The 25,154-nt window shown below is 37.7% G+C and overlaps 1 protein-coding gene and 1 non-coding gene across 3 annotated transcripts in view; both read right to left on the reverse strand.

Moving 5' to 3' along the window:
• The window catches only part of PAN3 (poly(A) specific ribonuclease subunit PAN3), a 339,245-nt gene extending 316,992 nt beyond the window's left edge, over window positions 1-22,253 (reverse strand). The window contains exons 1-3 of one of the 2 annotated variants that reach the window (XM_053708481.1): window positions 21,637-22,253; window positions 3,955-4,076; window positions 2,021-2,087 (exon numbers count right to left, since the gene is read on the reverse strand). In XM_053708481.1, coding sequence (XP_053564456.1) covers window positions 2,021-2,087; window positions 3,955-4,076; window positions 21,637-21,955 — 508 coding nt within the window. In that variant the 5' untranslated portion in view covers window positions 21,956-22,253. The remainder of the gene's footprint in view (window positions 1-2,020; window positions 2,088-3,954; window positions 4,077-21,636) is intronic. The other variant, XM_053708482.1, reaches the window with a different exon arrangement.
• Window positions 2,867-2,948, reverse strand: TRNAL-AAG (transfer RNA leucine (anticodon AAG)). Its single transcript has one exon. It is a non-coding gene; the product is annotated as a tRNA-Leu (tRNA).
• Window positions 22,254-25,154: the final 2,901 nt, after the last annotated feature.

The raw sequence follows: 25,154 nt of genomic DNA on the forward strand, positions 1-25,154 counted from the left end.
CATTTTCTTATCTATGTATTACATTTATTGATTGAAAGAACATTCCACATAGATTGCCACTAATGCTATATTTAAAAGGAACATGAGAGTTCAAAAATAAATAAAATACCCGACTGAAAAGATAGTGATTACAATGTAGCTCTTCTTTGTAATTGTGCCATAGTCACCAGTGCCACTTGTACATTCCACACCCCTCCAATGTGCTACCTTTAAAATGTTCCCAATATGAGGAGTGCAGAGTGTCAGAGGCAACAGTGATCTGTTACTTACAATGAGGAAGGAAGAGCTTAACCCTTTAATGACCACAGCACTTTATCAATTTTCTGTCCGTTTGGGACCAAGGCTATTTTTAAATTTTTGCTGTGTTTGTGTTTATCTGCAATTGCCCTCTTACTCATTTACTGTACCCACACATATTATATACTGTTTTTCTTGCCATTAAATGGACTTTCTAAAGATACCATTATTTTCATCATATCTTATAATTTACTATAAAAAAATTATAAAATATATGAGGAAAAAATGGAAAAAAAAAAAAACACTTTTTCTAACTTTGACCCCCAAAATCTGTTACATATCTACTACCAACAAAAAACACCCATGCTAAATAGTTTCTAAATTTTGTCCTGAGTTTAGAAATACCCAATGTTGACATGTTCTATGCTTTTTTTGTAAGTTATAGGGCAATAAATACAAGTAGCACTTTGCTATTTCCAAACCATTTGTTTTCAAAACTAGCGCTAGTTAAATTAGAACACTGATATCTTTCAGGAATCTCTGAATATCTATTGACATGTAAATATTTTTTTTTAGAAAACATCCCAAAGTATTGGGCCAATTTTGGTATATTTCATGCCACCATTTCACCGCCAAATGCGGCAGACAGAGTGGCTCTCTCTGCATCGGATGGCCATCTAGAGTTAATGCAGGATGCCTCCATATCGAGGCATCACTGCAATAACCGGAAAGCAGCTGGAAAAGAGCAGGATCGCTTCCAGCTGCTTTCCACACCGAGGACGTGCAGGGTACGTCCTCAGGCGTTAACTGCCTTTTTTTTTTTTTTTTTTTGAGGACGTACCCTGCACGTCCTCGGTCGTTAAGGGGTTAAAATTGCATGCTCTATCTGAATCACGAAAGAAAACATTTGGGTTCAGTGTCCCTTTATGTTAATGGTAAAATTCCATACTTAATTTGTCAGTTTGAAATTACACTTTTATATACTCACAACAAAAAGCAGACCACAGCTTAACGTAAAAAACAAAAAACACACACCACGAGGTAGCATTGATACGGACTATGTAAAGAAATGTGCTGTCAGAATCTCACCTCTAAAAAAAATTCTGAATTGAAAGTGACAAGTTAAAACAGAATTGTGTAACTTGTATTTTATACTTTGTACGTCTTCTTTAGGCCACAAATTATTTTACATATTGTTATTAGTACTTCCAATCCAATCAGTGTGAAACAGAATGTACACATTTTAGGGTCGTTTTTTTCAATACAAAGCGCACCCACACAGAAATATTTAAAAAAAAAGATACCATATATATTGTGCAAAATATATTCTATATATACACACACAAGAAAAAGATTCAAATATAACAATATTTTTCTAAACCTGAACTAGCAGACACTGCAGATGTAAAATTGGAACTTGTTTCTGATCTTATATAAAAAGCATGTACTCAGAAATTAGATAATAGAAATAAACTGGAAAGTTATTTAAAATTGCATGCTTCGGCTGTTTCATGAAAGATAAAAATTATCTATAATGTGTCCCTTTAATCAGAACACAATCTTTTTTAATCACTAGGAATATAGATCAATACATATATTAAGAACCTGTGAAATCATAAAATTCAACAAGGGATCCTTAAGTAATATAAAACTGTGTAACTGATACTTTAGCAGTAGAGCTTGTGTAGGAAAATAAAATGGAAGCATACCTATAAATGTTTTTTTGTAAGATTACATAAAATAAAATCAGTAAGAATGAAGAGTGAACGTTCGTTCTTCTTACCATGGCCAGCATATGACTTGGCACTATCATTGAGAAGGCTTGGTGAACTGCTGCTGTTTGTCATTCGCTGGAGGAAAAAAAAAAAAAAAAATATATACATCATAATTATATATAATATAAAAAAAAAAAAAAAAAAAAAATAGGAAATGTATGCTTACCTGATAAATTGATTTCTTCTACGATACGACGAGTCCACGGATTTCATCCTTACTTGTGGGATATTATCCTCCTGCTAACAGGAAGTGGCAAAGAGCACCACAGAAGAGCTGTATATATAGCTCCTCCCTTCCCTCCACCCCCAGTCATTCGACCGAAGGTTTTAGGAAGAGAAAGGAATAGGAAGGTATGCATTCTTCAAGTCCACGGTAATCATATATTGACCCTCCTGGATCATAGGTAATATTTTTCGTATAGACTCCATCTTGAATGATGGAACTCTGAGAAACTTGTTTAGATACTTGAGATCTAAAATTGGTCTGAAAGTTCCCTCTTTTTTGGGAACCACAAAAATATTTGAGTAAAACCCCTGCCCCTGTTCCAGTTTTGGAACGGGGCAAATTACTCCCATGGTAGAGAGGTCTTTTACACAGCGTAAGAACGCCTCTCTTTTTATCTGGTCTATTGTGAAAGATGAAACCTCCCTCTTGTGAGAAAATCCTTGAATTCCAGTTGATACCCGTGGGTCACGATTTCCAGTGCCCAGGGGTCCTGAACATCTCTTGCCCAAGCCTGAGCAAAGAAAGAAAGTCTGCCCCCTATAAGATCCGGTCCCAGATCGGGGGCCGCCCCTTCATGCTGTCTTTGTAGCAGCAGCGGGCTTCTTGGATTAAATTAATGGCAGCAGTGGGACAGCGGTGGGATGCGAACCCACGCTCTTGAAGAGACTGGAGCCTTAATCCAGCGCCTTAGACCACTTGGCCACGCTACCTACATTTTCCTAGTATAACACAGGCAAAGAGAATGACTGGGGGTTGAGGGAAGGGAGGAGCTATATATACAGCTCTGCTGTTGTGCTCTTTGCCACTTCCTGTTAGCAGGAGGAGAATATCCCACAAGTAAGGATGAAATCCATGGACTCGTCGTATCTTGTAGAAGAAAATAGAATGCCACAAAGCATTCCAATATTTAAGAATATTAGGAACTAAACTAATAGAATATAAAAGCTAGCAAGCTTGATGCTTCTTCGTTAGTAGATACTGTTTCCATTTATGCCTGTGTCCCATTTAGATTGTACTTGCAGGTGCCCCTTTGATTTTCTTTTAAAAGGAGCTGCCTGGAGGACTTTGGGATGCTTTGAGAAAGATGATTACCATCGACTGAACTTTTGGAGCAGAGCACTTTTTTTTTTTTTTTTTTTTTTTTTATAAACACCCCAATTTACAAGGAATAAATAAGCTGTTCTGAAATTGTTCAGACTCTCGTGATATGTTAACATACTGTGCAAATTATATGCATGAAAATATTTGAGCAAGATTTCTATTTAAAGCTTTGCTAACTTTGCTTGTCTAAAAAGGAAATGCTATATAAAAAGGCACAACCAATGCTAGGCATTCACAATTAAAGGGACATTAAAGAGCAAGATATAACTGCAGTAGTATGGTTACTACTCACCATGCCATATTTTCCCTCCTGTACTTGCAACTCTTTTTAAAGCTGTTCTCTTATTTTAAACTTATTATAGAATCCAGTTGGTAAAGCTTTGCATTTTATACTGGACGCCGCCATCTTGTAGCACACCTGTAGTGGCATCTTACCGGCTTTTTGACAGCTGCACCTATTACTTCACTATAGCTCACATAATAGAGAGTGGAAGCTTTAAATATTTTGCAGTTTTTTTGCACAGTTTAAAAGAAACATAACAAATATAAGCTACAGCTTCACAGTTCTTATTCAAGTAAAAAAAAAAACTAACATTTTTATTTCAAAACAGTTACCTGCATCATGGGGTATTTTGCTTCGGCAGGGCTCCCAAATCCATTCACTCCAATAAAGCTGGTGCTGAAGTATGAATCTGTGAGACTAGTATCTGTTAAAGCACCACCATCTATTCCAGGAACTAAAAGATACAGACAAAAAAATTCACTCAAAAGCAAAAACAACAAAGTAAACATGGGGGGGGGGGAAATCAACACACACAGCTTTATTATAGTGTAAATATTGACGCATTTTCAATGCAATAAAAATGTAATTGAAAAAGATTTTACCTGAAGAATATGATTCCAAAGTTACACCACAAACCAAAAAAATGTCTCCAATGTAAACAGGGAAGACTGACATAAGCAAATTGAGTACACAATGACACCTTTAAAAAAAATTAAAAATGGGCCCGGCTATTTTTTTTATTCGTTGGTAAAAAAAAAAAATCACTACACTTTCTGCTTCCCAATTATTATCATCATCTATTTGTATAGAGCCACAAAAATCTGTATTGTTGGGTACAAAGATAGGGGCATACGACAGGGATTTGTGATAAAATACAAAACATCACAAACTAAACAAATCTAGTAAAAGGAGGAAGAGGACCCTGCTCCAGAGAGATCAGATTACAGTCTACAGGTTGAGGGTGCAGAGACATAAGGTTTAGAGCAGCTTGTCACATGGATTGTAGTTGTAGCAGTGAGTCAGGCAGTTCAATAGTTATTTTGGTTAGGATGAGAGATGGTAAGCCTCCCAGAATAGGTATGTTTTCAAGGAGCATCTGAAGAAGATATACAAGGTTGGAGACAGTCTTATGGAGCGGGGTAGAGAGTTCCAGAGGACAGGAGCAGCACGTTAGAAGTCTTGGAGATTGGAGTGGGATGTAGAGATAATAGGAGTAGAGAGTTAAGTCAGAGGTTGATCGAAGAGGGTGGGATGGGGAATATTTGGAGATGAGAGAGGAAATGTAGTTGGGAGTTAGACTGTTGAGTGCTTTATAAGTTAGGGTTAATACTTTAAATTGTATTCTGGAGTGTATGGGGAGCCAGTGTAGAGAAGCTGATGTAGATCTGCGACTTAGGTGGATGAGTCTAGCTGAAGCATTCATAATAGATTGGAGGGAGGAGAGGTGGTGTTTTGGAAGGCCGTTTAGAAGTAGATTGCAATTATCAATGCGTGACAGAATGAGGGAATAAATTAGTATTTTTGTAGTTTTCTTGAGTAAGGAAGGGACGAATTCTGGAAATGTTGCATAGGTGTGCACGCAGGATTTGGTAAGCACTTGTATATGTAGGTTGAATGTGAGTTCTGAGTCAAGTGTGACCCCAAGACAGCGGACCTAGGGTGAGGTGTTGAGAACAGAGTCTATGACCGTCAGAGAAATGTCAGGTGTTGGATGTCTTTAAGGGGGGGGGGGGGAAGAATAAGAAGCAGCTCAGTTTTGGATAGGTTGAGTTGGAGGTAGTGTGAAGACATCCAAGAGGAAATTGCAAAGAGGCAGTTGGAAATCTGGTTGAGTAAAGAGGGAGATAAATATCAGGAGAGGAAATATAGATTTGGGTATTATCAGCATATAAGTGGTACTGGAAGCCAAAAGGAGGCTATACGTTTTCCAAGGGAGGATGTATAGAGAGAGAAAAGAAGGACCCAAGACAGAACCTTGCAGTACTCCAACTGAAGCAAATTTTTAGAAGACATGTCGTTAAAGGAAACTGAAAACGAGCGGTTTGAGAGATATGGGGCAAACCAGGAGAGGGCTATGTGTCGGATGCCAAATGAATGTAGGATTTTAAAGGAGAGGATGGTCAACTGTGTCAAAAGCAGCGGACAGGTCAATAAGAATTAGTAAGGAGTAGTGGCCCTTTGCTTTAGCTGATAAAAAGGTAATTTGTTACTTTAGTAAGAACGGTTTCTGTAGAGTGTTTAGGGCGGAAACTAGATTGCACACTGGAGTCCAAGTAGTGACTCCCTGTACTGATGTGCGGTGATATAGTGCTTGCTGTGCTGTCAGAACTTATTTGGCCCAAGGGTGGGTGGGTGGAGAATATATATATATATATATATATATATATATATATATATATATAATTTTCACCACCACTGTGGACTTTAATCAATCTGTAACGTTTCGGGGTTTCCCCCTTTGTAACCCCGAAACGTTACAGATTGATTAAAGTCCACAGTGGTGGTGAAAATAAGACCCAAGATTTTGTTTATAATATCTTTATGCACTGCACCTAGGCGCTATGTGAATAACGTGAGTGCTTGGTGACTACTACACATACATACACAGACACACACAGGTGGGCCCTCGGTTTACAACGGTTCTATTTGCGCCGTTTCAGAATAACGCCCTTTTTTTGCTATTGAAAAGCATTGACTGCTATTGAAAGCATTAGTACATGCATACATTAAAATAGCCAGTAGGTGGAGCTGTCAGCTTGTGTTTCAGCAAACACATGCAAAGAAAAGCAAGCCAGACATGATCAATGGATCAGCTTTCAAAAAGGAACAAGATCTAGCAGCCACTTCCCTTAACTGCAGACTCAATGCAGAGAACTGTTTGCAGAAAAAGGCAAGTAAAAAACGTTTTTGTTCATTAAACTTAGTTTGATGATGATACAGTCTGTTGTGTGATTAAACACAGGCAGGCTAATCAGTGTATAACCAGACCTGAGCAATGGAGCCGTTTTTTAAAGGAACAAGATCTAGCAGCCACTTCCCATAGCTGCAGAAAAATGCAAGTAAAAAAAGTTTTTCTTCATTAAACTTAGTTTGATGATGATACAGTCTGTTGTGTGATTATTTTGTTTTTCTTCATTAAACTTAGTTTGATGATGATACAGTCTGTGTTTGTGTGATTATTTTATTAGGTGCGGTTTAGCAAATGTTTTTGTTTATTAAACTTAGTTTGATGATGCTACAATCTATTTTATTAGGTTTATAATGTTGTTTAGCATTTAAAGTTTTCATTTCAAAGCTTTAAAAATAATGTATTAGGTGTTACTTATGTCAATTTTGAGAGGGGCCTGGAACACAACTCCCTCACTTCCAATTGACTTACATTATAAACTGGGTTTCAATTTACAATGGTTTTGATTTACAACCATTCCTTCTGGAACCTAACCCTGGCGTAAACTGATGGCTACATATATATATATATATATATATATATATATATATATATATATATATAAATAAATAATCCATTATAGAAGAGGACTGCACTCACTGGATTTGGTATATAAAATAAAAAAATTTATTAAGGTGACATTTCGGGGTACGCAGACCCCTTCCTCGCCTGGTCTGAGGAAGGGGTCTGCGTACCCCGAAATGTCACCTTAATAAAAAAATGTATTTTATATACCAAATCCAGTGAGTGCAGTCCTCTTCTATAATGGATTATTGATATACCTGACTTGGCACCCTGGTTGATGTCCCTATTGCATTGTGAGTGCAGACACACATGGAAGATATAGAGATATAGATATAGATATAGATATATACACACACACACATACATACACATTTATTTAAATAAGTTTATTTAGTTTAAAATGCTTTTTGAGGATAGAAATAAGGATTTATTTTAATTATGTAGCATGAGGCTGTTATGGCTGTAATATTTAATAATACTTTTTAAATAATTCCATTAATCCATTCACAATGCCACGCTCTCCTAGAGCTTTCTGTAAGATTATTGTGTGCAATTTATCTATCTAGAAGCTCTCACATATTCTTGCTTTTGTAGTTTTGTGTTGGGTCTGTAAAAATAGCCTCCACTTCACAGCAAAATGCTATAAAATAACATACAAAAGTAAAAGGAGAGGGAGAGAAAAAGAAAGAGATAGAGACCGACCCCCATTGGTTTTCTTTCATATTTAAAGGACCAGTCAATGCGTGATGAAATGAAGTATAAAAAAAGTACCATTGCATAGTTAAGCTAAAATAGAATCAATCTGAAGCATACATTTTATATAAATCAATTATAATTTGAATGAAACTTAGTTTAAAACTGCTCCTTTTTCCATTTTACCACCGCTGTCCCTCTGCCCCTGGCCAAAGGAGGATTTCCCTCACAGTTATTGACAATGGTTTCCAGCCAATCGTTAGAGTGTTAAATTGCATGCCCATGTGATCCCCTGCACACTCACGTGACTCCTCCCGTGCGTCCATGAATTCGAGTACACCATCTAGCACAGCATGAAAGGGAGCAGCTTGACTATCAGCAGTAAAGCTGGAGCTCTTCCCTTTCATGTCAGTTACATCCCTTATAATATTTTATTCACTCTTTGGCTGCACGCAGGTGTTTTTCTGCCTAGGCTAGCAATGCATGGTCTTGGAAGCGTGGTCCTGTTTTGACAGTTACGTCACATGTGACGTTGCCACTTGCGGTCGGACATGTGTAGAGGAGGAAAACTGCATATATGTATATGCAGTTTTCATTAGGCATCATTACCCACGTGACCTGGGAGGACAGGGAAAGCAAAAAGATTCTCAAAACTTTAGTTTTCAATGATTATGAGGTGCATTTTAACCAGGTACAGCTCTAAACTATTATTTCTAACTATGTGCACACATTTATGTTTATATCATGGAGTGTCCTTTAAGAGATAGAGAGATATATATATATATATATATATATATATATATATATATATATATATATATATATATATTTATTCCTGGCAAATTAATGCACTCACAGGTCTTTTTCAGGTGAACAATCAAAGCTTTCTTTAATGAAACGTTTTCGGGGATGTTTTCCCCAAAAATCAGCATGACATAATGTGAAAAAACAAACAAATTTATACACATGTGTACACACAAACAATTTCCACCTGTGTTAGATCAGTGAAAGTGCGGCAAAAACTATCCGTAGAACGCATACCTTGCGTTCCACCATTGCTAACCCACAAGTGTCTATCTCTACTACATCCGGTAGGTTACGTCAAATATTATACAACTTTTTAGTATGTATTATTTAAATCGTATGTGTCAATATTATGAATCAAACTCATATTGTTACTATGTACATGTGCTAATTATTCTTTTGCATCCACTTGATGCTTAAATACTTATAGTGCACTATCGGTGTTTACATTTCCTACTTCTATGTACCACTTATATTCCATTGTTTATCTATAGACAACTCACTAACTGCTCCAATCTTGTCATATTTGCAGCACTAATCGGGTCTCTGTTTTTTTCATTGTGATGAATGTACTTACTATGCTAGTTGTGTTCCGTGTTTAGTTGTTCTGGTGGTCATAGTAACATCCTTCTGCCCGAACTATTTGCCGTAGGGATCTTATGTTGTACTATCTTTTAGAGCGCTATGTTATTGTGTATATGTTCTATTCTTACTATCAGTATAGGTACTATATTCATACTCATACTGTTCTATTAATTTAACCCACATATAATTATCAAGTTACAACATTCATACACCACTTTGCACTATATACATCATGTACATATTGACACAAAATAAAAATAAAAAGTGACCAATAAAATGCTAGTATACATACTAACAATTATGCACTACTACATTGGCTACTATTTACTACTGCAAGGATTGGCCCCTGATGACATAAGGTTACATTAACTAAATGCTTGAATAGAATTATGTCTTGAGAGATCAAACTTTATCTCTTATACAGTTCTTGTGTTATTATGCTTCCCCTCATTTTATGATGTTGTAGATGTACTTCATCGCTTTCTTGGTGTGCACCATTCACTATCCTTAATTAAAAGTCCTTAATTGAAAGGAACAGTTCCTTCTTCCTGTATCCTTTTCTAGTATGACTCTACATGCTCCTTATTTCGTCTTCAGCTCATTTTTATATAGATATAGGAGATAGAATGTATAGAAAGCGCAATATGCCTTCGTGGACCACTTGTTTCATGAGTGGTGGGTGGCACCTAGGTGTCTCCCTCCTACTCAGGTTTTTGGTGTATGTTAGACAGCTCACCCCCACTGGGGACAAGTTCGCTAAACTACCAAAACATACTAGTGTTTACCACTGGCCATGCCTCGTAGTGTGTCTCCGATCTATATGAGCGCTTTATAATCCGGTGGGGAATTCAGTCCCCCTGGGGTTATAGTACCCAGTCTGTACATCAACTCTGCTTCGCGCCTCAATAGGGTCTTATTCCGATCCCCCCCTCTATCCAGGGGGGGGATATGATCGATGAGAATATACCTGATGGTTGATACTTGATGTGATTTTACTGCACAGTGTCTCGCCACTGGTTGGTCTGAATCCCCTTCCTTAAGTGCTACTCGGATAGCTCTCCTATGATTGGCCATCCTTTCTCGGAGTGTACCACTTGTTTTTCCGACATAGAATTGAGAGCACGGACAATAGAGCAGATATATCACGTGTCGTGTTGCAGGATATGGAGTGTTGGATGGTGTACACTTTATTTGTTTGTGGATGGTGAAACGTTTTGGTAGATATCAACCCATTGCATGTGGTGCATCCCAGGCACTTGTATGAGCCTTTGATGTTTTTATGTGTAGCTCCTATGTAGCTTTTTTTAGGGTCAGTGCGGACCAAAATGTCTCGCAGATTGGTTCCTCTTCTGTAGGCTATCATAGGTGTCATTCTCTCTGCAAATTTCAACCTTGTGTCTGATTGTATCAGGGGCCAATGTGTCCTCAATATTTTGCCAGCTTGTGTGGTATTTGGGGCAAAGGTGGTAGCCATTATTAATTTATTCTCTGCTTCAGCTGCTTTGTAGATGAGAGTATCCTGTGTAAGTGGTAGGACCTCATTTAAGGTATCCTCCACTATTCTCTTCTTGTAGCCCCTCTGAAGGAATTTGTCCCTCATTTCTTGCAGCTGGGAGACCCCTACAAAGTGGTTCGAATTATTTCTAATTACTCGAATCATCTGGGATTTAATAATCCCCCTCAAGAGTGTGGGCGGATGGCAGCTGTTGGCACTCAGTATAGAATTTCTATCTGTTGGCTTGTGATAAAGTGTACTTCCCAATTTTTGTCCCTGTATGTAGATATTTAGATCTAGGAACTGTATTTCTTTCTCATTGTGTGTAATTTTAATTATTTGTTGTTGGGTAAGCGATTGCACTGCTGACACTATGGGACGTCCCGGAGGTTTATGTAAGGGTTTTATGTATTTTTGGAGTTGTATACAGGATAGGTATTTGTGGATATTGAGTGACACAAATCATACAATCTGTTAGATACCCTTGTTGTAGACCCATCTGTAAAATGCCATCTATCTGTTTCTTATACATAGATGTGGGGTCTTTTGATAGCATGGTGTATGTGCCTGCATCTGCCAATTGTGTCAGGATGTCATCCCTATAGTCATTTGACAATCTTGAAGTCCAGCCCCTTTAAAGCCCTTAGCTATGTAAAGGGTGGATGTGACTGCTCTATACATCACAGGCCAGCCAAAAGAGGAAATTAAGGGGTGCGGAGGAACCGACAATACCAATTAGGATTAAAGATATATAAATATAAATATATATATATATATATATATGTTATAGTAAAAGATCTAAAATCCATATACTTTAATGGCAAAGATTAAATATATGGCATCTGATTTGTTAAGGTTTATCATCACTTTAAGGGGGAAAGGGTCGGTTAATCCTTTGTGGCAAACTGGTGACTGACCAACCCTGCAACACTGTCACACATTTTCATTAATTATGCCTAATATTTCCCAGCTGCTGAAAATTATTGTTCACTCATTTCTACTTGCATAATTGCCAGGTTGCTAGATAACAATGTGTGCACTATAATTATTTAAAATCGATACTCTCTAGTCTTGCAAGGTGATGTTTCAAGGTGAGACATGTCCCTTTCTACGTCACAAATAAGCTTTTTTTTTCTTCAGGAAGAGAGGGTGATGTAAACCTTTAGGGTGAATGTAACTCACTGAAGAACCAAAAAAATATATCTGCCTTTATTAGGCTCAGCTGTCATTTAAACAGGTCTCAAAGTGGAAGCAGACATTTATCAGCATATATGAATTATACAGCTTGTTCAAACACTCATTACTTTAGTATCCTATAAAATTCTCTATTCAGTTATCTTCTCAACAGCTGTTACTTTGTAGTTTTAAAAGCCAGTACAGGGAGAAAACCCTTTATCCAAACTGCTTGGGACCAGAAAAGATTTGGATTTTGAAATATTTGCATCTGTAAAATGGGACAGTCAAGAGAGGGTTTGGAGCAAAGTTTAAAAAATATTAAATTGAAAATTTTGGATTTCAGAATAAGTTTGTATTTTCGAATTCTGGATTTGGAGATTTGTACCTTTACTGTACAGATCTGTGAGCCCTGTGCATTGGAATTTATTGTGCAGGGCCAGTGGAGACACCACCTACTTTGGCTGGTAGGTAGGATTATATAATCCAACTTTTAAAAAGGGACACTTGTCAAAATTTAAACTTTCATGATTTAGATAGAACATGCAATTTTAAAATGTACTTCAATTTACTTTCATTAACAAAATGTGCAGTCTTTTTATAATTACACTTTTTTAGTCACCAGCTCTTACTGAGCGCATGTGCAAAAATTCACAGAAAACACATATATGCATTTGTGATATGCTGAGGACTGTCACATGAGAAAGAAACAAAAAAAAAAAAAAATCTACTACTCATTTGCCCCAAGGCAGAACATGCTGTGATCTGAGATGCCATGGGTGAAAGAACAGGACACATGCAGGAACTTTTAGAGCTTTTGCTTTGCAGCTATGCTACACATCAGGGGCGCGATCCGATATACGGTGCAGGTTTCAGCGCAAGCGTGGAAACCTGCACCACCCGTAGTTTGACCTCGCACATCGAGCTATCACATATATGGTGCCGGCAGTTGCTAAAGTGCCGTAAGTCGGACAAACTAGCGATGTCCAGAAATAAGCTTAAGTACAAATTTCTGGAGTCGCCAGTGACTTACGGCACTTTAGAAACTGCCACACCTAAAAAAAAAAAAAACTAAAGTATAAAATATCCCGTAACTGTCTAACACGCCTCCCAAAAATAGCCCGACACGTATACCCCTATATCCGCAATCCCCCCTCTCACTCCTAAAAATAAATGTATTAACACCAAAACCGCCGCTCCCGGACCCCGCCGCCACCTAGATTATATGTATTACCCCCTAATCTGAGCCCCCTACACCGCCGCCACCTAGATTATATGTATTACCCCCTAATCTGAGCCCCCTACACCGCCGCCACCTATATTATATGTATTACCCCCTAATCTGAGCCCCCTACACCGCCGCCACCTATATTATATGTATTACCCCCTTAATCTGAGCCCCCTACACCGCCGCCACCTATTTTAAATATATTAACCCCTAATCTAATCCCCCTACACCGCCGCCACCTATTTTAAATATATTAACCCCTAAACCTAACACCCCCTAACTTTAATATTATTTAGATTTAAATAATAATTAAGGGACAGTCAACACTTCCGTTAACATTATTTGAGATAGAAATATAAGAACCGAAGATCCTCCTGCACTATACCCCTTCTACCATGCCGCCTTGCTTCTGTAGTAATCACTTTCGCTAACTTGTCTAATACCGGGTAAATATGGCAGCCGGACTCCCCCCACCGTTACGTAGCTGCCTTCTTCTTCAAATGATTATCAAATCAGAATCCAGTCCTCGGACAGAAATTGCAAGTGCATGCAATTTCTGTCCGAGGACTGGATTCTGATGTAGGGGGATCATATTAGGAAGAAATATATTTAAAATAGGTGGCAGCGGTTTAGGGGGGGGGGGGGGGAGAATTAGATTAGGGGTTAATATATTTAAACTAGGTGGCGGCGGTGTAGGGGGATTAGATTAGGGGTTAATATATTTAAAATAGGTGGCGGCGGTGTAGGGGGATCATATTAGGGGGTAATATATTTAAAATAGGGGGATCATATTAGGGGGTAATATATTTAAAATAGGTGGCGGCGGCGTAGGGGGATCATATTAGGGGGTAATATATTTAAAATAGGTGGCGGCGGTGTAGGGGGACTAGATTAGGGGTTAATCTATTTAATATAGGTGGCGGCGGTGTAGGGGGGTCAGATTAGAGTGTAATACATTTAATGTAGGTGGCGGCAGGGTCCGGGAGCGGTGGTTTAGGGGTTAAGCACTTTATTAGGGATTGCGGTTGACAGCTAGATAGACATTGCGCATGTTAGGTTTTATTTTGCAGGCAGTTTAGGGAGTTACGGGGCTCCAATACTCAGCGTAAGGCTTACTACGCCTGCATTTTGTGGCGAGGTGAAAATGGAGTAAGATTTCTCCATTTTCGCCACGCAAGTCCTTACACTGTATATTGGATACCAAACTGCGCGGCTGTTATATGTCAGTCTATGGGCCAAAAAAACTTATGTTACGCCATATATAGGATACCAAACCAGCGCAAAATTTGGCGTCGCAAGCTTTTGCGGGCGACGCTGCATATCGGATCAGGCCCATGGTTTTTCTCTTCAAACAGCTCTGTGCTTCTTGCAGGACTGTGTAAGTTTTGCTTAGCAAAGTGCAGAGCAAAGTGATATTTAAAAGGTAACAAATAAGGGACAATACTGCAAAGCTGCGCATTGATGACTGGCTTTTAGGGATATTTTCCTCCCCTAGCCTAGCCTTTCCTAGCCTGCAAAGGTGCGACTCCTGAATGTAGGACGCTCTTGTGAGCAATGCATCTTTTTTTTTACTTTTTTTTAACTTAGACCAATAGAAAAGTAAAACAAATTTATTAAAGAGCCATTTTTAAAACTTTTTTCCTGCAGCTAATTTGTAATGCAATACATATAAAAAACTAAAAACTGCTTTATTCTCCAGTTAACACATAATTTAGTTGATGCTTTAGAGTAACTGACTAATTTAAAACAGAATTTCATTGCAAAAATGACCTATAAAAAAAATTAAACTAAAAAAAAAAAAAAAAACTCATTGCAGAAAGTAAAAGAAAAAATGTTCTGCAACTGGGCTCATTTGAAGTTTAGACTAAGTGTTTTTGCATTGTCTTTATCATGCATTTGTTGGTTATGCAAATCTACGTATTTACCGTTTCTTTAAGACTAAATGTGAATTTCTGGTACCCCAGGAAGCAACAACCGAAAAAGAGCTGCAGTCTCAATCTGATTATGTGCAACAAAATTTAAGACCTGGGGACCCAGAAATACTTGGCATAATCTAGCTCTATTTGGGAATACTTGCAGTAGTTATATTTAAAAAAAAAAAAAAAAAAAAAAAAAAAAAAAATTTAGCTGTATGCATAAGTGCTGCAAAAAAAAAAAAAACTTTTTCTCTATCAACAACATATCAAAATACTGGTACGTAACTATTTTGAAATTTTTGATGTTATTGCATACATGTTTTTAACCAATGTGAATAATGTTTTATGCAGAACTTATGCCTACAGCTTTAAAAAGGGACAGTTTAAAAGGATAGACAACACCTTTACTAACCATGTCTCAGCTTTGCACAACCAACATTGTTATATTAATATAATTTATAACATTCAAACCTCTAAATCTCTGCCTGTATCTAAACCTCGTCACATGCTTTTTTTATTAGCTTTTCACAAGAGACTGACAATTCATGTGTGCCATATAGATAGCACTGTGCTCTCTCCCGTGGAGTTGTGCATGACACTGCACTAATTGGCTAAAATGCAAGTAAATAGATAATAAATAGCTATGTGATAAGGGGGCTGTCAGAAGAGGCTTAGATACAAGGTAATCACAAAGGTAAAAGTATATTAATATAGCCATGTTGGCTGTGCAAAAAATGGGGAATGGGTAATAAAAAGGGATTTTCTATCTTTTTTAACATACATTTTGGAGTAGACTGTCCCTTTAATTTTAATATAACTACCACAAATACACCCTTATAGGGCGAGATTCATCAAGTGTAAGGAGAATTCTCCTAGTAATTTCCTATGGGTTCTCTTAAGCTCTCCTTTAGAGAAGCGCATCTGTCCTCTCAAATTTGAAATAATTGTTTTGGTTTTTTTTCGCTTCTCCATAGGAGAGCTAAGGAGATATGATAAATTGCTCCAGTGTGATTAGTATATTTGGAAATAAGCAACTATGATCCCACATAAATCATATATAAACCAATAGAAATATTCATACAGCCCCACTAGTAGTTTTGTTATCACCCCTCTTAAACAAAAAAGAGAGAGAGAATAGGTCGAAGTTTTCATTGTTTTTGTTCTTCTATTTCAGCTCTTCTTGTATATAATATTGTTGTGCCCCAAAATAGATTTTTAGACTCCAATATACATTATTGCAGCATTTGAGTACAATGACATTAATAGAACACCTAGACGAATTATTATAAATATATTTTATAATTCCAAACAAAATAAGCACAGACTAAAGCAGCAAAAAAAGGGTTAAAAGAATATGAAACAACATTTTTCTTTTAAGATTCAGATAGAGCATGAGATTTTAAACTACCGTCTAATTTACATCTATTATGAATTTCTCTTTGTATCTTCTGTTGAAAGGCAGGAACGTAAGGTTAGGAGCCGGCCCATTTCTGGAGCACAATATGGCAGCAGTTTTGCAAAAATGTTATCCATTAGCAAGAGCACTAGATGGCAGCATAATTTCCTGCTATATAGTGCTCCAGATGCCTACCTAGGAATCTCTACAACACAGAATATTATGGGATCCAAGTAAATTCGATAATAGAAAGAAATTGGAAACTTTTTTTTTTAAATTGTATGCTCTGAATCACAAAAGAAATGTTTTGGGTTTTTACAGGTGAAACTCGAAATTTGAATATTGTGCAAAAGTTAATTTATTTCACTAATGCAACTTAAAAGGTGAAACTAATATATGAGAGACTCATTAAATGCAAAGCAGGATAGTTCAAGCCGTGATTTGTCATAAATTGTGATGATTATGGCTTACAGCTCATGAAAACCCCAAATTCACAATCTCTGAAAATTAGAATATTGTGAAAAGGTGCAAAATTCTAGGCTCAAAGTGTCCGACTCTAATCAGGTAATTAAGCCATAACACCTGCAAAGGGTTCCTGAGCCTTTAAATTGTCTCTCAATCTGGTTCAGATGTATACTGGACATGGGCTTCAAATGTCGTATTCCTCATCAAGCCACTCCTGAACAAACAACGTCAGAAGTGTCTTACCTGGGCTAAAGAAAAACAGACCTGGTCTGTTGCTCAGTGGTCCAAAGTCCTCTTTTCTGATGAGGGCAGATTTTGCAGCTCATTTGGAAACCAAGGACACAGAGTATGGAGGAAGAATGGAGAGGCACACACTGCAAGATGCTTGAAGTCCAGTGTGATGTTTCCACAGTCTGTGTTGATTTGGGGAGCCATGTTATCTGCTGGTGTTGGTCCACTGTGCTTCATTAAGTCCAGGGTCAACGCAGCCGTCTACCAGGAGATTTTGGACCACTTTATACTTCCTACCGCAGACGAGCTCTATGGGGATGCGGACTTCATTTTCCAGCAGGACTTGGCACCTGCCCACACTGTCAAAAGCACCAAAACCTGGTTCAATGACCGTGGGATTACTGTGCTTGATTGGTCAGCAAACTCGTCTGACCTGAACCTCATAGAGAATCTATGGGGCATTGCCAAGAGAAAGATGAGAGACATGAGACCGAACAATGCAGAAGAGCTGAAAGCCGCTATTGAAGCATCCTGGTCTTCCATAACACCTCAGCAGTGCCGCAGGCTGATAGCTTCCATGCCACGCCGCATTGAGGCAGTAATTGCTGCAAAAGGGGCCCAAACCAAGTACATACAGTATGCATGCTTATACTTTTCAGAGGTCCGATATGTACAATCCTTGTTTTATTGGTTGCATGTAATATTCTAATTTTCTGAGATTGTGGATTTGGGGTTCTCATGAGCTATAAGCCATAATCATCACAATTATGACAAATCACGGCTTGAACTATCTTGCTTTGCATGTAATGAGTCTCTCATATTAGTTTCACCTTTTAGGTTGCATTAGTGAAATAAATGAACTTTTGCACAATATTCTAATTTTTAGAGATTCATCTGTATATCCCTGTAACTCTAAAAAGGTCCATCTAGCAAACAAGAACAGACTTCTGTTATAACTGCTGAAGAACATTCATGTTTGTCTTTGGAAACAGATTTCGAGGTGTTGCTTGTGCAACAATATAATGCTCTGTTGTGTTAAAACATTTTATTTATAAATACATTTTCTTTAAAAAGCGATATATATATATATAAACTTTTTTCTTTTGCAATTCAGATACAGCATACAATTTTGAACAACTTTCTAAATGTACTCTCATCAAATATTCGAATCTCCTTCCTATCTAGGTATGCTTTTCAACTAAGAATAGCAACAGAACAAAGCAAAATAGATCATCCCTGTATACTGGAAATTTGTTTAAATTGCATGTTCTGTCTGAATCATTCAATTTGATTGTATTGTTAAATTAACACACATTTCACAGCTGCAAATAGGTAAAAAAAAAAAATACTTACAAAACTAGAAGGTTCTAATTTAAATAGGATTATTGATCTCCTAGTTAAGTTTATTAATGGACAAAGGGTTTTGCAGGCAACTTCAATACATGAATTAGTGAACATAAGTTATAAATTATACTGATAACTGCTTGTATTTTCTTAGATGCTCAAGGATCCATAACTGGTCTGTACATTTGATGATATTCAAGTTACATCTAGATGCTAACTGCATCCATTTCTTTATTTAAGAGGTGACATAAGACCTATATAATCTGAATGTAACTCGAGTATCACAAGAAGATATTTACAGGCTTTATACTATTTACAGATCCTTAACAGTTTTGTAATATTGGAACTACAAAAGTGTAATATAACCAGGGTTTGTATGTGTAAAAAGTGGATAAAGGGAATTTGAATACATGGTGAGTATGATTATATGTTTAATTTTAAAGACAGTTATCTGTAAGTAGAAATAATGATAAATTATTGCACCTGAGCAGGGACAATCAACCAGTATCAAAGAACCTAAAGAAATATTTTACTTACAAAGCATACTGTGGGTGCTGTAACACCCATGTTTAATTACCAAATAAAGATGTGTTTTAACTTTGATTCAAATGCATTAAGCTTTTTTTTCGGATGTGTTGATACAACAGACTCCAAATGGGATTACATTGTACTTATTTAGTTTTATACCCAGACAGTAAAGTACAAATTAAACTTTTATTATTCACATAGGGCATATTTTAAACACCTTTCCAATTTACTTTCATCATAAAATTGCTTTTTTCTCTTGGTATTTTTGGTTAAAGGCTTAACTTAGGCAGCCTTATAGGACTGTTTTCGAAGACTCTGTAGTCCACATTTCATCTCACAGTATGGCTGTGAATAGCTAATAACAGGTACTGTTTGTTAATGTGTGCTCATTTCAGTGGAGTTATTTCAGAGTCAGCACTAATTGCCTGAAATGCAAGTCTGTCAAAAGATTGGAGATAAGGAGGCTGTCTGCAGAAACTTAGATAAAAGGTAGTCAGAGGTAAAATGTATAATAATATAACAGTGTTGGTTTTGCAAAACTGGGGAATGGTAAATAAAAGGGATTACCTATCTTTTTAAACAATAACATTTTTGGTGTTAGGGGGTGATTTATCAAGCTGAGGCAGTCAGGGGCGCACGTAAGCGCCCCTGTCCGCCACAGCTCACTTCTGGCGGGCAGAATTCCCCTGGCGCAATTCAGCATTCCACACGAGCACTATTTTGCACTTGCGTTCAATCCTGCCCCCTTCACGCACGGGCAGGGAGGAGCTGTCAATCTCCCCGGTCGGATTATACCGGGGAGATTGAAATTCACCACTTTAGAAGTGGCGAAAGGTTAGGAAAGCAGCGGTCTGATGACCGCTGCTTGTTAAATACGGACTGCAGGTTCTCTTATGAGAACCTGCAGTCGTAGGGGGTTGAAGGTTGGCGAAAGCCTTTGATAAAATTTACCCCTTAGAAAGAACAATTTAAAATGAACATTTTGGAGCTTTACCTCTTCCACCTCTCACTGAGTAATTTATTCTGCTGGCTGTGTTTACATAATTTGTCAATAGTCTATACCTAGGTAAAGAAATGTTCCATATTAGGTAGGGATACTACTGGCTAAATCAGCTATTTCAAATGGCAATATAAAGGCTAAGGAGCCATTTGTAAACAATTTAATACCCTCCAGCATGTAAAATGGATCATTGGGAACCAATTAAAAGAGAAAGTTTTTGGGGTAAACGGTTCCTTTAAAAAGGATACGTTGGAACCAGAGCCTTAGTAAGAAAGCTGAAAGAATTTTGGTTTTTTTTCCCCCCCTTTACAAAATTAATTGGGCTGCATAGACACCTTGGATAACAGCATACAGCCCACAGGTTACCAGATTCCCATAACTATTCTACATACTTTGACCAGTGTTTGATTATTAGGTAACAAAATAGAATGTCCTCATAGTTTGAAAGCGTCTATGCTATCTATGGTGAATGGAATATTAAAGTATTTCATGTATTTATAGTGGGAAAGAACGCAAAATGTAAACCCTACAAAATGTTTAATTACAGAAAATAAAAACTGCAATATACATTAATTTCACTACTTTTACTGTAAATAACCCCAAAATGGTGTTTGTTCCACTTGCTAAAGAGAAGCTAGAGTGTTACAATCATATTTACCTAACTCTGCAACATTTTACTTCATTACTTAGATGGAAAAAAAAAACCACTTATCTGCATCCCTTATTTGTCACAACAAAAGAGATTGGGAAATTATTTCTACCAGGGAATAGAGCTAATGATGTTAAATTGTTTTACATGTGGATGCCGATATGTAACATGTATTGCATAATAGCTTGGTACATTAGTTCACCTTCTAATAAGGCAATACAGTGGCAACCCTCGTTTTATGCTAGTACGATTGGAGGAAGCTATTCCACACAGTCTCCTTAGCTGAAAACAAGAGATTTGCAGAAGAGTTTTTGCAACCAGCATTTTTGGGCACTAGGGTCCCTTTGTCAGGCATTCATAGTAATACAGTGTACAGCCCATGAAAGTAATTATTTGTTTGGCTTTCTTATATTTGTAGCAAAGGAAAAAAAATGACTCTCCACTGGCTTATAAACTCTCAACAAGCATAAAAATAGTTTTTATATTGCTGTTTTTACATTGACAGCATTAATTTCAGGGCTTTAAAACACATTAACTTATAATATTACATTACTAATGTCAATTGTGAGAGGGCCCTGCATCCTAACTCATTTTACTTCCCATTGACCTACATTATATAACTGTGTTCATTTTACACTGATTTTATTTATGATTTTTTTTTTTTTTAATATATAACAACTGCTCCACAAGGAACAGAAGCACAGTGTAAATTGAGGGCTACCTTTAATCAAAACACCATTTTCTTCTCCTTCCCCTTACGGCTCCACCTCCTCAACCAGCCCCTTTCCCCTGGGGTGTGCTCAGCTTGAAAGTTAGACGGAGTTTATGTCAAACTTTCCAGCAGTAACTCCATGAAAACCGTAAGAGCATCAGTTAGTTGTTGTTTCAGACACAGGGTTCTGCGGCAGTTCGCCTGTTACGTAACATGACCTTACAGAATTCCTCTTGCTACACGCACAGGGAGTTGCACTTAATGCTCAGACTGTATGATTTAGCAGCAGACCCGCTCCCCCTTACAGACCGCTCTATACTTACTGGTTAAGCGTTGAGTGTCCAGTCCCGGTCCGGTGTGACCCCCCAACTCCAACTTCTTGCTGGCTGGGTTGACAGGCCCTGGCAGCACTGGTTGCGGGTAAACGACTGAGTTCCCTGTAGACAGACTACTGCCACCGTGCATCCCCAGCGGGTCCTCATGGAGGAACTGACACTCATCCCCGTAGAAGCAGGTCTTATCCTTGGCGTAGTAACGGCAAAACTTGAGCTTTAAACCGGGGACTCCCACGGGACCTAGCGGGGAGTTTGCTGTAGCCACCAACGCGGACGAGCAGGGAGACGGGGATAGTCCGCTGTTCATGACCGCACTCTTGCAGCTCCTCTTGGCGCCACCATGAGGGGGGATTCCGGGGAGCAGTAGATCCCCTGCCCTGGGCCTGTGCGAGCAGCTTGGGCCTTGCTTGTAAAATACACCTGAGGACAGAGCCCCACAGCCGTACCAGCGTTAGTCCACTCTAGTGAATGCGCAGGCAGCCAGACTGTCACAAAAGTCCCGCCGCCTTCTCTCCACTTTCTCACCTGTTTATTATTGTTATCTATCCCTTCACTCTCCTGTTTTTCTTATTTTCCTCTTCCTGAGCTGCTAAGCTTTTTGCACATGCGCGACGCAGGGAATGCTGGGAGCTGCTCTGACTCTCACTTGGGTTGGCGTTACAGCGTCATTGTGCACAAAGAGTCAATTCGGCGTTGTATGTAGTACAATAGTTTGGGGCACAGAATTTAAACTGCACGTGTCTACTAATTAATTGTTTGTCCCGTACTCTATTTGGTGCATATAATGGGCACACTTGCTATGATCTGTAATTATACAAACTGTATCCCGCTTACTGGCAAAAACAATCTGCAACTCTTGCTTTAGATAAGGCCCTTCTCCTGTTAAATTAATTTAAGTTTAAAAAAGAAGACACAATCATTAGATTTTTTACAAACTAATGACAAATGATGCCAGCGAATACTGCAGTTTACAACTGAAGAGCAAACAATACAAATTAAAACATATCAAACTTCATGAATCTTACCTAATAAAAGTGTCATTGCCATTTTCGTGTAAATAATTATCTTTGCCAAATAGCTAAAAAGTTACCACAATACAGACACTTATTGAGCGTTTTCGCACATGAACACAATATTTATTAATATGAGTCTATGTGGGATTATTGACATCCTCTTCTTCAGCAGCCGAACATGACAGATACTTTAGACCTATTATGTAAGAATGAAGCGATACCTGCATAGAATATACCATTTTTTTCTATATTGTGCTAATTACTAGTTACATGAAATACAAACACAATCTACATTGTAATTAGAACTTTACTTAAAGGTTATAATATTATAACAGGTATAATATTTTTTCTTTTTTACAAAGTCATTTTAAAGTTAAATTTTTACTTTAAAGTTTAATTTTTATTGAAGGGATAGTAATGTCAAAATTAAACTGTTTGGATAGAGCATGACATTTTAAACAACTGTCCATTTTGTTTTTATTATCAATTTTACTTAGTTCTCTTGGTATCTTTTGTTAGAGAGTAATCCTAGGTGAGTTCAGGAGCGTACACCTGACTTAAAATTGTTCTTTTAACCCCTTTCATCCAAAATCATATAGTAACCAAAAAAAAAGAAAAATTAAGCACATGAGCATCACTCCGATCATGTGCTTCAAAAACAGCGTTGATAATGACTTGTTATGCCAGTTGCTGAGTACAACATGCATGGGAAATGTTCCTTTACTTTTTTTTTGTATTTGAAATATGTGTTTTAGTAATTGATACCACAACCGATTAAAATGTACTAAGCTTGGAGGGAGAACAGATCATATTATCTCATCACTCTATATAAACACAAAGGCCTCCTTATCTTATCTTATCTCTGTGATAACAACTTATAATTAACATTCTAGTACCCATCTCTCCCATCTCAACTGGCAATGTGATTTATTCTGCTGGATCTTGTTTACATAGCCTTTCTGTACAAATTATTGCAATATTGATTTCTTTAGTACAGGTGGTGGTTTAAGCAGACAGCTATTTCAAATGAACAAATAAAGATAAAGTTAACCATTTAATAAACTCCAGCAGATAAAATGTTTCATTGTGAACGCATTAAAGGGGAGAGCATTTTACAGTACACTGTATATTATGTTATACATACTAATATTCTCTTTTCTCTGACCCCCTTATGTTCCTTGCAAACCATAAATTCTGTGCACAACTGACATACAGCACTGGAAAAACAAGCTCAGAAAATGTAACACGAGCTGAGAATAACAGGCATTCATTCTTTGTGACTAGTCAATGTTTGTGCAGTTTTAAGCTTTTGGGGCAATTTGCTGCCCTCACGAATTAGAGCCTTACGCTTCCCAGGGGACAATAGGGATATGGTTATTACCCCTGCAGATAAGGGAGGATCAATTGTGATTCAAAATAGTATGGCTTTTAAGATGAGGCTGATAGACAACTAAATGACAGCAACACAAACAAAAGATTAAAATATAATCCTAAAGAGAAGTACAAAAAACAGTTGATTCAGTTGTTGCATAAGGAGAAAGAACTTGGTATCTCGGATAAACAATTGGTAGATTATCTGCTCCCAGAGAAACTAGTAGTAGCTAGTGATGTCGCGAACCTAAAATGTTGCGTTCGCAAACAGCGGACGCGAACTTCCACAACTGTTCGCGAACGGGTGAACCGCCATAGACTTCAATAGGCAGGCGAATTTTAAAACCCACGGGACTCTTTCTGGCCACAATAGTGATGGAAAAGTTGTTTCAAGGGTACTAACACCTGGACTGTGGCATGCCGGAGGGGGATCCATGGCAAAACTCCCATGGAAAATTACATAGTTGATGCAGAGTCTAGTTTTAATTCATAAAGGGCATAAATCACCTAACATTCCTAAATTGTTTGGAATAACATGCTTTAAAACATCAGGTATGTACACTACTGTTACACCAGATATGAGTTGCACTGGGGTGACACTGTGCCCTGGCAGGCAGGCACTGAAACGCACACGTGTGAAGGAAACTGACTGCTATTATTTAACACAGTCAAAAAAGTTTTTTGTTTTTTTTAAATCTACACTACTGTTACACCAGATATGAGTTGCACTGGGGTGACACTGTGCCCTGGCAGGCAGGCAGGCACTTAAACGCACACGTGTGAAGGAAACTGACTGTTATTATTTAACACAGTCAAAAAAGTGTTGTTTTTTTTTTTTTAAATCTACACTACTGTTACACCAGATATGAGTTGCACTGGGGTGACACTGTGCCCTGGCAGGCAGGCACTTAAACGCACACGTGTGAAGGAAACTGACTGCTATTATTTAACACAGTCAAAAAAGTGTTGTTTTTTTTAAATCTACACTACTGTTACACCAGATATGAGTTGCACTGGGGTGACACTGTGCCCTGGCAGGCAGGCACTTAAACGCACACGTGTGAAGGAAACTGACTGCTATTATTTAACACAGTCAAAAAAGTGTTGTTTTTTTTAAATCTA

This window comes from Bombina bombina, chromosome 3, assembly GCF_027579735.1.
Source record: "Bombina bombina isolate aBomBom1 chromosome 3, aBomBom1.pri, whole genome shotgun sequence".
Classification (NCBI taxonomy): domain Eukaryota; kingdom Metazoa; phylum Chordata; class Amphibia; order Anura; family Bombinatoridae; genus Bombina; species Bombina bombina.